The sequence below is a fragment of the Narcine bancroftii genome, chromosome 12 (assembly GCF_036971445.1).
Source record: "Narcine bancroftii isolate sNarBan1 chromosome 12, sNarBan1.hap1, whole genome shotgun sequence".
In the NCBI taxonomy this organism is placed as follows: Eukaryota; Metazoa; Chordata; class Chondrichthyes; order Torpediniformes; family Narcinidae; genus Narcine; species Narcine bancroftii.
Genome location: NC_091480.1, coordinates 33,571,317 through 33,585,685, shown reverse-complemented (window position 1 = coordinate 33,585,685; position 14,369 = coordinate 33,571,317). Strand labels below are relative to the sequence as shown.

The window sequence follows — 14,369 nt, the reverse complement described above, 5'->3', positions numbered from 1 at the left end:
CTCCAGCCAGATTGGCATTAACATTTGACTTCTCCAGTTTCTGCTAGCCTATTCATTATTTTCCCTCTCTTCTGTCACCTTTCCCTCAGCTCTCCACCCCTTCCCTCTCTATTCAGAGACATCCCTCCACCCCCTGCTTGCTGTTGTGCCCTCCCTGCCTTCTCCACCTATTACCTCCTGCCTGTGGGTCTATACTCCGCCCCCTACCTTTTTGTTGGGCACCTGCCAACAATTTTCTATGCCTTGATGAAGGGCTCAAGCCCAAAAGACAGGTTATGTATCTTTATCTTTGATATATAAAGTACACTGTTGAGTTTCTCCAACACTGTGGGGTTTTTTTAAACTTCAACCACAATACATCTTTTCACACTGCCATGTAAAATGGGGATTCTTGGGAAATTTTCCTGGGAACCCTCCTGTGAACCAACGGTGTGAAAATGTCGGCCTGGGAATATCACCCAATCTAGTGCCGCAGGCCCGGGTAATTTTCCTGGGCCACCCTCTCCCTGCGGGGCAGCATCAAGACATCAGCGCTTGCAAGCTGCATCAACTTGTTGTCATTTCAGCATTCAAGCTTGTCTACCTCAATTTGCCTTCAATAAATCAGTCACTCTGCTGTTTGCTCATTGCTATGCGCGCACACACACACGCACACACAAACAAACTATTTATTTACTTATTTAGTCGTCTGGCTTCCGGTAGGACCTCCTGCGAATGAGTAATGTGTCACTCACCACATTATCCCCCCACCCAAATTGTCAGGGAGGGCAAATTACAGGGTATTTAGGCCGCAGTGTGAAAAGCCTGCCTTCCCTGGAATTTCACCCAAGCAGGGTCACCACTCGTCCACTGTGTGAAAAGGCCTAGCATCTGTAGACATCTGTGTTTTACTTGACCATAGCCCCATTTTAGTTAATTGGACAGATCATTCATGTCTCAATCAATTTCATGAACTTTTTTTTTAGGCTGCATATCCTCCAAATACATCTCTTAAATACTAGAGGCACGTTCACACAAGACTGCTATACAGATTCATCGACTTCCTTTTACAACTTCCCTCTGCAATAAAATTCAACATTCCAATGGCCTACTTCATTTTATTTTAAATTTCTCATTCCACTGAAGACAAGAAATAGAAAAGGCCACTGGTAATCACCTGAAAGATTCTTTTTTCACAAAGGATGATTTCTCAAAATGTTTCAAACTTGTAGAATAATGTAGAATGTGCTTCATTAATAGATGCTAAGACTCCCACAACAGAAATATTTAAATACATTAAAAAATATGACAGTGTAAAAACGCTGGAACGGAAGAAGATAAAATGTGAATAAGAACGGAGTGGTGCAGATGTAAAGCAAAAGAGGATGAAGAGCACGTAGATGGCAGATAGTCAAAAATATCTGGAATTCCTTCTTTAAAGAAGCTTAGTGTATCAATTACATTCAAGCATCAAACTGCTCGACTTCTCTCACTGTGAAATGTTACAAGAAAGAAAGGCATCCAGGAAACTAACTGCTAAACATTTTGGTTACAGAAGTCCATAATAATTCACTTTAACACCATCAGACACAGACCTTCTTTCTTTCCTTCATTGCTGACAAATCCACAGCGGGTAGCAGGCCAAACACCACCTGGCATTCCACAGCTCTGCCAGACCTCAACTCTCCCTCCAGAGTTACGTTGGACCACAGGATCCCCTTCTCGTCAGTCGCACAACGGGCTGCCCACACCCACCATCACCATGTCAGTCTTAGCGAATGGTGCTACTGGAACCCAAATTCAACCCACCTATTTACATTCAACGAGGGGCCATCCGGATACAAGTCATCAGCTTCAAAAACCACATGTACAAGTGAGAAAAGACAAAAGGGAAACAATACCACACAATCTGGAATTAAATTCCCAAAGCTCCAATAAAAAAGTATTTGAGCTATGTACCAAACTTCATGGAAAAGTCAAAACCTGAAAATACTAGAAATCAGAAATAAAAACTGAAAAAGGGTTTTGTTTCAGGTCAGCAAATCAATCAATCAAAAATCCAAAACACACACAGTGTGTTCTATCAATCCTCCTGACCTGGTACACATCAGAGATTTTTATTTTTATTTTCAGCCAATCCTTATTTTCAACATCTTAATGGTGATAACAAAAGATGATAGAAGGTTCTGAAAGGTTTAAGATGTCATTTGTTCCAAGCAGCATATATAGAACTGATGCAGTCTCAGGTTAAAGGTCAACAGTTTAGACCAGAGAATTACAACATTTACTTATGTGAAAAAATTTTAAGGATTTGTATCTCTAATTGGACGTGTTAATATTATCAAAATGAATATTTTTGCATAAATTTTTATACATTTTTCAAGCTGAATCCTTTTGGCTCCTAAATCCTTTTTGACTCATTAGATTCTCTCATCTTTTGTTTGGAAAAACAAATGCCCCAGCCTTCAAAACAAAAATTCCTTCAAAATACTAAAATAAATGGAGGTTTGACATTACCCAAGTTTAGAATTTATTACTTGTGCAGCAAATATTAGATATCTTACTATTTGGAATCATTAAAATGAATATCAAGGTGCTTCAAGAGGGATTGGCCAAGAGATTAAGTCCACTTAATAGTATTCTCTCATTTTGAGACTTGGCTTTTTGGCTTCCAAGTTAACTGATAATCTGGTTGTTAGATACACTTTGAAAATTTTGTTTCAATTTAGAAAATATTTTGGTTTCCATAGGTTTTTAGTGATTTGCCCTATTCTACATAATTCTTTTTTTTCCTACCTTCAATCTAACATGTTGGATATACTCAGTGGCTAGGCTTGGGTATCTAATCTTTTCTAGATTTATGTAATGACCGAAACTTAGCTTCTTTTGAACAATTACCTATTAAATTTAAAAGACCTTAACAACATTTTTTTTTTGTTATTTACAGATTAGGAGCTTCTTAAATTCTTTAACGTTGTGACTTCCTCAGGATTTAGATTTTAACCTGGAAAGTATAATTTTAAGCCTTGTTGCAATATTTTTTTAAAAGTCTATAGTGCCAATGCACCCCCCCACCCCCACCCCCCCCCACCCCCAGCCCGTCAAATAACAATCAACTTCTTGTTTTCAGGAAATTCTTGAATGGTTGGTATTATACAGGAAGAACTAGTAATTGATCATTCCAGCCAGTATCCTAGACATTAGAGACTACAATTACCTAGCACATTGAGGGCTTATAGTGGTGTTAGACAAAGGAGGAAAAACCCAACACCCAACCCCAACCAACCAATTTTCCCTTGCAACCGCTGTAACCGTGTCTGCCTGTCCCGCATCGGACTTGTCAGCCACAAACGAGCCTGCAGCTGACGTGGACATTACCCCTCCATTAATCTTCGTCCGCGAAGCCAAGCCAAAGAAAGAAACTGAGCTCCAGAGTCTTGATTTTATTCTGACTGATTGATATTTAGATTGAATCATCAACACACTTAATTCACTTTTCAAAACACAGTATTTCAGTAAGAATTTAAATGGGCTCCACACAGTTGCAGGGGAATACAGGCATCATCACCCACTGGTATACCAGATAGTGAACCGTCAGGATTTCCGGAGTCAGATGTTGGAGAGTTTTACAGCAGTCTGTACATGATTCATTGTTATTTCAAAGAACAAGACTCAACTTTCAGTTATTCCCATGTTTGACAAAACTCAGCACTATGCATGTTTTCTGAGGGGGGCTGCACTTGAACAGAATGAAGAGCAGAGCACATCCTTAACTCCAGTTCCCCTCAGGATTAAATATCATCTGAAACCTCAGTACAGCATGTTTGCAACAAACTGGCTTCAAAATTAAAAATCTGTAAAGCAGATGTTAAAAAGAGCTACTGTACCTTAGCTTCTCATGACCTGGAACAAGCTCTTCCTTGCTTGACATCGATCCTTTAATCTGGGTTTGCCCAAGCTGGAAAATACAATAGATGAAGGTTACAAAATTCCATCGTCTTCATTCATTTCTGAAACTCCATGTTGGAACAAAATTCCATGGATCATTGGTACCTCAGCTAAATGATCATCAACTTAGGTAAAACTTTCTCCAGGAATTTCATGATGTAATATTCTAGAAAAGAATATCACATTTCTTTTGAATCCTCAGTCACACGCACATTAGCAGCAAAAGTTGTGGAAGAGGGATAGGGGAGGAGGAGCTGGTCTAGTTGCTGGTCATAATCCAGGAAGGCAGGACTACTGGCTATAGTATTGCCATACGCCATAATCAAGAAAGCACTGAACATTGAAGGGCCATTCAAGTAAATGGCACAACTGTTTGAAAGTAGGAAGTTGATATTTAAGATGCATCAGAATAAGACAGCAAGATTAGTCGATTCACTGTCATTTTGATCTGAATGCTGTAGAAAACCTCAAATTTGATGAATTTTCTTTATGAATACTCACAATTCAATTGTCCACCTTCATCACACTCAGCTCCTTGACAAGTCAATTTCCCTGATTGTTCCAGCTACTACACCATGGTACGAGACACAGGTCACCACACCTGCTCAAGGGTAACACTGGACAATGAAGATTTTGCTTCCTGAACATTTTTTGGGTGCATTTTATGGACCTTCATCTTTTGATCACAAAAATCCACCTTAAAATTTTACTATCATGCACCATTTTATTTTTAGATGAAACCTATTTTTGTGATTTCTTGTCATATTTAAATTTACTTCCACCATACAAAACCATGAAGTGCAATCTGTCATTGAAAATTAATTGTTTGCAATCGCACTTGGATATCTTCGCCGCTGATCTTGGTACAGTCAGTGACTAACACGGTGAAAGGTTTCACCAGGAAATTGTGACCATGGAAAAGCAGAATCAGGGCAACTGCAATCCATCAATGCTGGCCGACTATTATTGAACACTAACATGAGAGGCATCAGATGCTGAGTGCAAATGAAAAATCGGGGCAAAACATTTTTAGGTCAGTTGAACTAATGCAATGTGTCAGCATCATTATGTGATTAAACCTGCCAAATTCAATAAAAGTTAATTTAATGTTTTTCCTTGGTGATACAGCAAATATGAAATTATCTTTGTGTTCAGCTTGAAAACTGTCTATCATAATCCCCAATTTTTTTTTCAGGATGCAAACCTTCTGGGGGGGAAAAAATTGTTGTCCATGGTAATTAGGATTGGGCAGCTACGTGTTGGCTTAGGCTGCCAAAACCACTTCCCTTACGGAAAAAAAATTCAGCTGAGCTTCCTGCAAAATATGATATATATTAAACCCCAAGAAACCCCATTAAAGATTAGAACTGGCAATACTAGAGTATTTTATTTGTAAGAATACTTGATAAAATACTGATCTAAATTTTAAATCTTCATTTTTATGGTTTTATTTGGTATAGTGTCATATGGGAAAGTTAGGTTAGACAATTCATTATATCTGAAGCCCAATAAAATATTCATATTTGTACCAGCTTTCATTTTTATTTAAAAAAAACAGACCAACCTGGCAAGCTAAACATATTGTGCAAATATACTGGCAGATGGAAACTGACAGCAAAAGCCAAGCCTCTGATTAAACACAAGCTTGGATCCAGTTAAAAAAGAATTGAATCAAGGGAATCAAGTAAATGATACTCCATCACATGCACATGCTATACAAAAGCTAAACCCAAAACAAATTAGTTGAATACAAAAGTGGGAAATTAAATTTTTATTCAACAGATCACATGGATCTCATGGAGTATTAGTGACTTTATTGAACTGAATTTGATTGATCATCATTATCTACAGAAAACAAACAATGTTGCTCATTCACTCGTATGCAATCGCTCCTCTAAGGGTAGCAGATGTCTGGCAGTAGTTTGTAAAACAATTTAAATGGACATGTCTGAAAAGGTTAAAAATGAACTAGAATGTTCCAACAACATCCAAAATCTAATTATTTGAATTATAAATCTTTTGTTACAATTCTACAAAAACATCTTTATTTCCCCAACATTACTCACCACCACCGGGGAGTGAGGCTGACAGCAGGTGGTGAGTTCTTCAAATATTTTTGCAAGATGCTGGCCTTGAAGTAAAGGGAAGGCTGCCATGCTTAACCCCAGGTGACCTCTAATTTAGGAATGACAAGCCAAAAGTTCTGTCAAATTTCACCAAATAAATGGACAAGGTCAATGAAGAAGCAAACAATGACAGATGTTTGCCCACAAATTCTATGCTCAGAATGCTGAAGTCGAACTACAGCTAGACCCTGCTCTGTGCTTATCCACGAAGCAGCATCTTCATTAGATCATTACAAAGGAAAGGAACATTTAAGAGACATGCACCGAGCCTGTCAAGATTGGTACTCTGTCAAGAGGAAAAGGATCTTGGCATACTTAAAGAAATTAAAAGTAGACAATCTTTCTATAGGAAAGACATCTTACTAAATAAAAACATGATAAATTGAAAAAGAGGATGGGTATGACAAATAATATTGTCTTCTTTTGGTTCAAAGTCAAGAGGAGTAGCAAATCTAATAAAAATTTACCAATATTAATACATACCTCCTGGTCCAGACAACTGATGTGCCTTGTAAAATTTATGGAGAAGCATGGACACTTCTTAATATTTATGCCCCAAAAAACAGCAGAGGGACAAACTATATTGATTGGAGGAGATTTTGCTTGGATCCAATATTAGATAAATCAGTAAGAACAGCTGCAAAGGTAAAAGCGGCAAAAACCACAATTTCATACAAGAAGGATTTAAATCTTATCAATATATGGAAGTAATTAAATCCCACAGAGAGACTATTCTTTTTACTCAAGGGTACATGGTTCACATACAAGGACGGATTTATTTTTAATGTCTGCCCAGCTAAAAAGTAGAGTGATAAAAACAGAAGACCTAGCGAGGCTCTTATCAGATCACTCACCAATAACATTAATTATTGCAGTAATGGAAAAGCAGTCTGTATACATTTTCTTGCATATCAACATGTTTCTTAAAAGAACAGACTTCTGTGAGTTAATATTTTGCAAAGCAAATCAGCCATCTACTAATAATAGCTTTTTGATATGGGACACGTTCAAAGCATACCGAGGGGACAAATGATATCCTGTACAAAGAATCTTGAGAGAAGTAAGCAGTTTGGAGAAAGATATTACAGAATTAGAAAAAAAAGTATCAAAGAACAGAACTACAAAAATACAGACTACTGGAGATTAAAAAGCTAAGATACATTACAAATTATAGAACAGAAAAAGCCATACTAAAAACTAAACAAAAATATTATGAGGTAGGTGATCGGGCACTTAAAATCTCATCTTGGCAAGTTAAATCAGAGGAGTCATCAAGAATAATAAATGCTATAAAAACAGAAACAGATATTCTAACATACAAACAAAAGGAAATTAATGATATTTTAGGCAATATTACACATTATACATTCAGAATTATTAGATGAGAATAAATGGAAAATTTTGTTGAATGTTGAGCTTCCAAAATGAGAAGAGAAAGAAAAGATAAAACTAGACACTCCCTTTACAAGAGAAGAAATTGAAAAAGCCCTGGGTACCCTACAGGCTAATAAATCACCAGGAGAAGATGGATCCCTACCCAAGTTTTACAGAAAATTCAAAGAATTACTAATGTCCCTATTAGTGGATGTACTGGACCAAGCAGTAGAGACACAGACCCTGCTGGAATAATTCTCAAATGCTATTATTACAGTGCTACAAAAAAATCTAATTTATAAACTTCATATAGACCAATTTCACTGTTAGATACTAGCAAAAGCACTAGCTTATAGATTAGGTCAATACAAGCAAAACTGATCAGGTAGGATTTGTTAAAGGAAAACTAAATAGTCCAGGAAGGTTGTTTAATATAATCCATAAGGAATCTAAGTACATGTCTCCTTGGATGTGGAAAAAGCATTTGACCATTTGGAATGGTTCTATTTAAAATGCTGGAAAAATTTGGCATAGGTAGAATAAACTGGAAAAAAACCTTACAACATAAACCACAAGCTAAAATTATAACCAAAAGCCAGATAACAGCAGTGTTTCTCTTGAGTAGATCAAGTAGACAGGGATGCCCCCTGCCCCCAGTACTTTTTAGTGATTGAACCAAAGGCAGAGATAATAAGAAGGGATCTAAATATAAAAAAGGTGGACAAGAAGAACACAAAATTAATCTATTTGCCGATTACATGCTATTGTACTGATTCGACCTGGTAAAATCTTTTGAAAAATTACAAGAAACACTAGAAAAATATGGCCGAGTATCTGGCTATAAAATAAATATGGACAAAAGTGTAATAATGTAGAATAATGTAATAATGTAGTATGCGAAAGGTATCAAAAAGGAAGCAAATTTAAATGGAAGACAGATGGAATAAAATATCTTGAAATAGTAACTGTCAATAATCTACAGAATATGTATAAACTAAATTATGTTCTTCTTTTGGGGAAGATAAAAATAGACCTGCAGAAATGGAGAGATTTACCAGTTATTTTTAATAGGAAGGGTTAACTGCGTCAAAGTGAAAGTTGTGCCAAGACTAAATTATATTTTTCCATCACCTAAACATTTCTTTAAATTATTAAACCATTAAATTAGATAGTTTCTATGGAATAACAAGGTACCAAGAATTGCATTGGAAAAACTGATGTCTGCTGGGAGGACTCAAACTTCCAGATTATTAAACAAATACTACCGAGCTGCACAGGTTAGATTTCTCACAGCCTTCTTTATTGAAGACAGCCCCCTCCCCACATTCAAATGGGAATGCTCTCAATGGGGGAGGCATTTATTTATAAAAGGATTTTATCTATAAATGGAGAGTCAAATTACTTTAAGAAAAAGACAGATAACGTAGCAGGAAATTAACAAATGTATAGAAAAAAGTAGGGATATCAATAAAAGCCCCACTGTGTAAAAATGAACATGGGTAATAGAATATTGAATTCATGGTATGATAAAGAAATAAGATGTATTAAAGACTGTTACATGGGAGGAACTCATGTCCTTTGAACAACTAAAACATAAATATGAAATGGTCAGTGGGACCTTTTATTGTTTTCTCCAGCTAAGATCATTCTTAAGAGAAAGATGGGGATCAATGTTGACCTCACCTGATACAAGTGAAATAGAACGAACAGTCTGGATGTGGAATACATCCAAATTTATAACAAAAATGTACTATGGTCTCCAAAGTGAAAGTGCAAAACCAGGTTAACAGAGGTCAAGAGAAAGATGGGAATCAGACTTGGGTGTGGTGATTTTAGAAAGTTGCTGGTCTGATTAGTGTATGGACAGTATGACATCAATTATAAATGCAAAATATGGACTAGTTCAGTATAATTTTCTACACCAATTATATCTTACGCCTCAGAAGTTTCAGAGCAAAAGCAGAAATTTTAGAGATGATTTTCAAATGTGGGACTGAAACAGAAACTTTTCTACATGATACATTGTCGTGCATGAAGGTGACACCTTTTTGGGAAGAAATTGCAGAAAAATTAATCAGGATAACAGGCGTGGCCTTTGTGGGTGACCCAGAGCTATATCTACCAGGCAATTTTATTGAAATTAGCAGCAAATTGACTAAATATCAAATTTTATTTATAAAAATAGCATTGGCAGTAGCAAAAAAAGTGTATTACAATTACTTGCAAGCCCAACTCCCCTCTATTTACAGCACAAGGGACTGCAGAAATGAACAGCTGTATATCTGCATGACATTCTTGTAAAGATCTGGCAGCCATACCTGAACCACATAGGGGCCCCAAATACAGTAACAGAAAGGAATACAAATGCTGACGTTATACATACCAAAAGCAATTTCCCCAATAGTATTCTAAGGTCTGACAGTGTGCAGATATGTATGAATGGAAGGGAAGGGGGGGAAATGGAACATTTTGATTTTAAGGAAAAAAATTAGCATATTGTTATTGAAGATTTTATGTACATTTTTGGAAAAAAAATCAAAAACTAAACATTTAAAAAAAATTGGTACTCTGTCATTAAGAGAGTGGAAACATGGATGAAAATACAGAAATTAGAGTAGAATACAACTTAATTCCAAGAGACATGAGAGATGAAGCAAAGATCGGTAGTCACCTGCCTATTTAAGATCCTGCATGTGAAAGAAAACATTTCAAATAAAATCCCTTCTCCCCCAGACATCCAACACCCTCAATTATAAAACATTGTGAAGACGGTTACAAATATTCTGACTTCCAGCAAATTCCATCAATTGACCACACTACAATAAGAATTGCCCTCACGTAGACCACGTTATTTATCCACAAACAACAAGGGCAGAAATTCAGAACACAATTTCAGCTTCCCCAATGAAGGAATCTTACTGACATTAGCTGTCCTTCAGGGTTCTCACAAGATGGACGTGCATGCAAATTCAGTAACGTGCATTTAAAATCAACATTTCTCTGAGTGAAATACAATACTGTAGTGACAAATTTCAGGTAACTTTGCTCAATTCAGAAAATTCAACAAGCAAATCTTGATTCAGGAGGCAATTTGTACCAGAGGGCCACACGTGCTCTGGCGTCAGTCCCCATGCACTGTCCCTTTAATTGTATCTCCAGGTAATATGGACCACACAGGTGAGACCTGTGATTGAGCTCTCCTGGGAGAACTGTCATTCATAGAGCACTGACTTGAAAAAGAGGAACAAATTTTTCACCCAAATTTGCAGACCCCTGCATTAAAACTGCTATTCCCCCCAGGTCTCCTCCAAACCTACAAGCCTTTCTCGTTGTCCTCCACAGTTTTTCACACCCAATCTCCTGCCTTACCAGCCTCCAAATATTCCCCCTGCCAAAACAACAGTCATCACCCTCCCATGACATCTGATCTCAATCTCAACAACCCACTTCCCATGCCCAGCTCAGCAAAAACAAAAGTCTGCACCCCTGATCCTTTACCTCTCAACCTAAATCAATATGCTCATCACCTGGGCCCAATCACAGGATAGTGAGCAGGCAACTGAAAGCATGCAATGGCGATCTTTTGCAAATCACCACATTCAAGCCATTCTTCCACAACTATTGCAACACCTGAGAATTTCTAGCTGAGCATGCATACCTAGAAAGGCCCAGAAGGCAGGCTGAATTTGGCTCTGGGAATATATAAACTAGTGGTTTTCAAACATTTTCTTTCCAGTCAAATACCACCTTAAGGAAGCCTTATGCCACAGATGCTCTGTGATTAGCAATGGATTCCTTAAGGTGGTATGTGAGTGGGAAGAAAAAGGTTTGTAAACTACTGTTTTAATTGTACCTCATTGTCTAGTTATGTGCACGGTTTTATAACTCCAAAGGAAATGGGCCAATGACAATTTTTCTCATGCAAAATATTTCAGTAACAATTGGGTCTAGAGCATTGGTTCTCAACCTTTTTGCCCCCAGTCACATACAGGGATTACTTAAGGTGGCATGTGAGTGAAAGAAAAAGTTTGAAAATCACAGATATAGACCAATAACCATAATAGGGACCAGCTATTTCAATGAGATAGAAAAAAAAGTATTTCATCTGCAGCTCCCAGGCATCTGCAAAAGGGAGTCACAAGCATCAATGCTCCATCTGGACTTTCAACCTTCTTTCAGGCAAGAAGTGCAAACATATTATAATGACCATAAAAACAATTCTGTAAAAGGAAACTGCAAAGGTTTGATCAAAATTCAGAATGTGCCTTTGGGCACATTGTGTCTGTGCAAGCCCCTTACAAACATAGTCAATTATCCCTATTCACTCAAACTACAGCCAATTTGGATGCCAGCTGAATCGTAAGTCACCAAGGGCACAACAAAAAAGTGCACTTTAACAGTCAGGCACGTTACATGCCACCTGCTTTGTGTTACACCTGATACATTTGAAATTTTACAAAACTCGATACCTACCGTTAAAATTAGGTGACACTTGCCAAGAACTTCAACGTTCACCAAGCATTGCACAGTAAGTCCACTATTCTCATGGGAATTTCCTTGCAGGAAAGTACCAACAACAGTGGTGTACTCGTAGATATACCGGGATCCTTTCTGGTAATTCAGATAATTGGTGCCTATGAGAAAGATCAATCTTTCAGTTCTTTTCAAAATGGTATTTTTAAAATTGTGAAGAAGTGAACAGAGGCAATAAATGTATAGTTCACCTACATAAGCAAAATAAAACATCTTTTGGGGCTTCAAAAATAAAAGGGCATCGGGGAAAGCATCACAGAAACCGTTAACTTTAATAAGAGGTGATGACACGTTATGCTTTATGGAAGAGTTAAACCATTTTTTGAATCTTTTATTTTTGTTTTTTATTCCAAAAATTATACAGAGACATTTTAAATATATAGTACATTAAACTTTTTAAATCACAAATACAACAAACAACAGTCCCTCCCTCCACACCCCCCCCCCTTCCATACTTACAGATCCATTCACCGTCAGAACTTTTATATAAATTTGAAGTATATAGAGTACAGTTGGGGAAAATATATAGTACTATTGTACTCCTTTTATTACTGTATCTGGGCCCCGAGGTGGTCCAGACTTTGGGAAAAGTTAAACCATTGAAAGATGAGATCCCCGCCCCCCACCCCCAAACTGCAGTTCGAGGAATCTGTGTCACCTGCATTATATTTTTAATTACCAATACTGCTCTAAATGGCTGTTAACTTGCATCAGGCACACCAAGTTTCTTCAGAGAAAATGCTAGCCCAGCTGTAAACTCCCATAGAATTCTGAGAAGTACAGAAAGTCTAATTCTGGGTAGAGTTCTCCCACTACCATTTTTTTTTTAATTAAAAAAAAGGCTCACACATCGAGAAGTTGCACCAGGTTGTTGAAAATCAGTTCTGTAGAAGGTTCTAAATCTCTGATTGGCCACCAATCAGAAATAAAAAAACACTCCCCCCCCCCCCCTCCCCCCCCTCTTCCCCCCTCCCCTCCCCCCCCCCCCTCTCCCCTCTCCCCTCTCCCCTCCCCCCCCCCCTCTCCCCCCCCCTCTCCCCCCCCTCTCTCTCTCCCTCCCCCTCTCTCTCTCCCTCCCCCTCTCTCTCTCCCTCCCCCTCTCTCTCCACAGATGCTGTCTGACCTGCTGAGTATTTCCAGCCTTGTCTATTTTTAGGTACAATTGATTCACCCATCATGTAGAAGATTCAGCCTGGCGACCCACAGCCTGATGCAGTGGACCTGTTTTTTTGGAAAAGTGACCACACAAGTAAAATTATTCCACGTGAGTCACGCAAAGCGGCCCAGAGACATTATTCATATAATCTGATCAGTCACCACAGGAATTGCACAATTCTGGGCAGCAAGTTCATCAAACGAGCAAATCCCTCCACTTTTTTGTGGGCTTGTTGCAGAGCCAAACTCCAGGAACATGAAGATAAATGTGCAGACGACGCGCTTACCCAGTGACTCATGCTTTTTGGGGGCCAAGGCTGAAAACCCACCCGTTCGGTCTGTCGGGACGGGCGGGCGACCGGGTCAAGAATCCGGTGCCCGGGATTCCAGCGCGGGGTAAAGGGGAGCCCGGGCACCAGCCCGAAGGTTCAAATAGCCCCGAGCCTTAGAAAGGAGTAAAATTGCTCCTTCGTTCCGGCTGCACTGCCCGTCATTATTGGCAAGGGGCCGTGATACATACCGGTGCAGGTGGCCACGCAGTTACCTGGACGAGGCTTGGCTCCGTTTCTAGAAAGGGAAGCAGAGGGAGAGAGACCAGGCTCTTGTTAACACTGCAAAATTCGTGAAGCTGATCGCCTCCTTGAGCAGGTAATGTCAGGGGAGTCCGAGACGTTTGGGGTGGGGAGTAGGGGGGGGGGGTGGGGAGTAGGGGGGGGGGGTGGGGAGTAGGGGGGGGGGGGGTGGGAGTAGGGGGGGGGTGGGGAGTAGGGGGGGGTGGGGAGTAGGGGGGGGGGTGGGGAGTAGGGGGGGGGGTGGGGAGTAGGGGGGGGTGGGGAGTAGGGGGGGGTGGGGAGTAGGGGGGGGGGTGGGGAGTAGGGGGGGGGTGGGGAGTAGGGGGGGGGGGTGGGGAGTGGGGGGGGGTGGGGAGTGGGGGGGGGTGGGGAGTAGGGGGGGGTGGGAGTAGGGGGGGTGGGGAGTAGGGGGGGGTGTGGGGAGTAGGGGGGGGGTGCTGCAGAGGCTCACGCAGCCCCTCCTGGTAAATCTCCATGCAGGGTACCGGCCCGAAATGTTGACCTGACCATTTCTCAACATGAATGTCACCCCAGTCCACCGAATCCCTCCAGCAGCAGAAATCCAGCACCGTCTGGTACATGACCAGCTGCCACCTGGTCTGGATATCAGAGGAATAAAGCGCCATTTCACCCCGATGGTGACATCAGGAATACTCCCGCAAATCAATATATTGCTGTGTGA

General features: G+C 39.6%; 1 protein-coding gene and 1 long non-coding RNA gene across 4 annotated transcripts in view; one reads left to right on the top strand and one right to left on the bottom strand.

Moving 5' to 3' along the window:
• LOC138747006 (apolipophorins-like) overlaps nucleotides 1-14,369 on the bottom strand; it is a 119,476-nt gene that overhangs the window by 103,938 nt on the left and 1,169 nt on the right. For 2 of the 3 annotated variants that reach the window (XM_069905832.1, XM_069905834.1), the window contains exons 2-4: nucleotides 13,636-13,684; nucleotides 11,901-12,061; nucleotides 3,867-3,937 (exon numbers count right to left, since the gene is read on the bottom strand). In XM_069905832.1, the coding sequence (XP_069761933.1) occupies nucleotides 3,867-3,937; nucleotides 11,901-12,061; nucleotides 13,636-13,684 (281 nt within the window). Of the gene's footprint in view, nucleotides 1-3,866; nucleotides 3,938-11,900; nucleotides 12,062-13,083; nucleotides 13,182-13,635; nucleotides 13,685-14,369 lie in introns of those variants that run through there. The other variant, XM_069905833.1, reaches the window with a different exon arrangement.
• The window catches only part of LOC138747008 (uncharacterized), a 21,046-nt gene continuing 20,095 nt past the window's right edge, over nucleotides 13,419-14,369 (top strand). Inside the window, exon 1 of the long non-coding RNA XR_011347231.1 lies at nucleotides 13,419-13,763. This is a non-coding gene — a long non-coding RNA (uncharacterized lncRNA). The remainder of the gene's footprint in view (nucleotides 13,764-14,369) is intronic.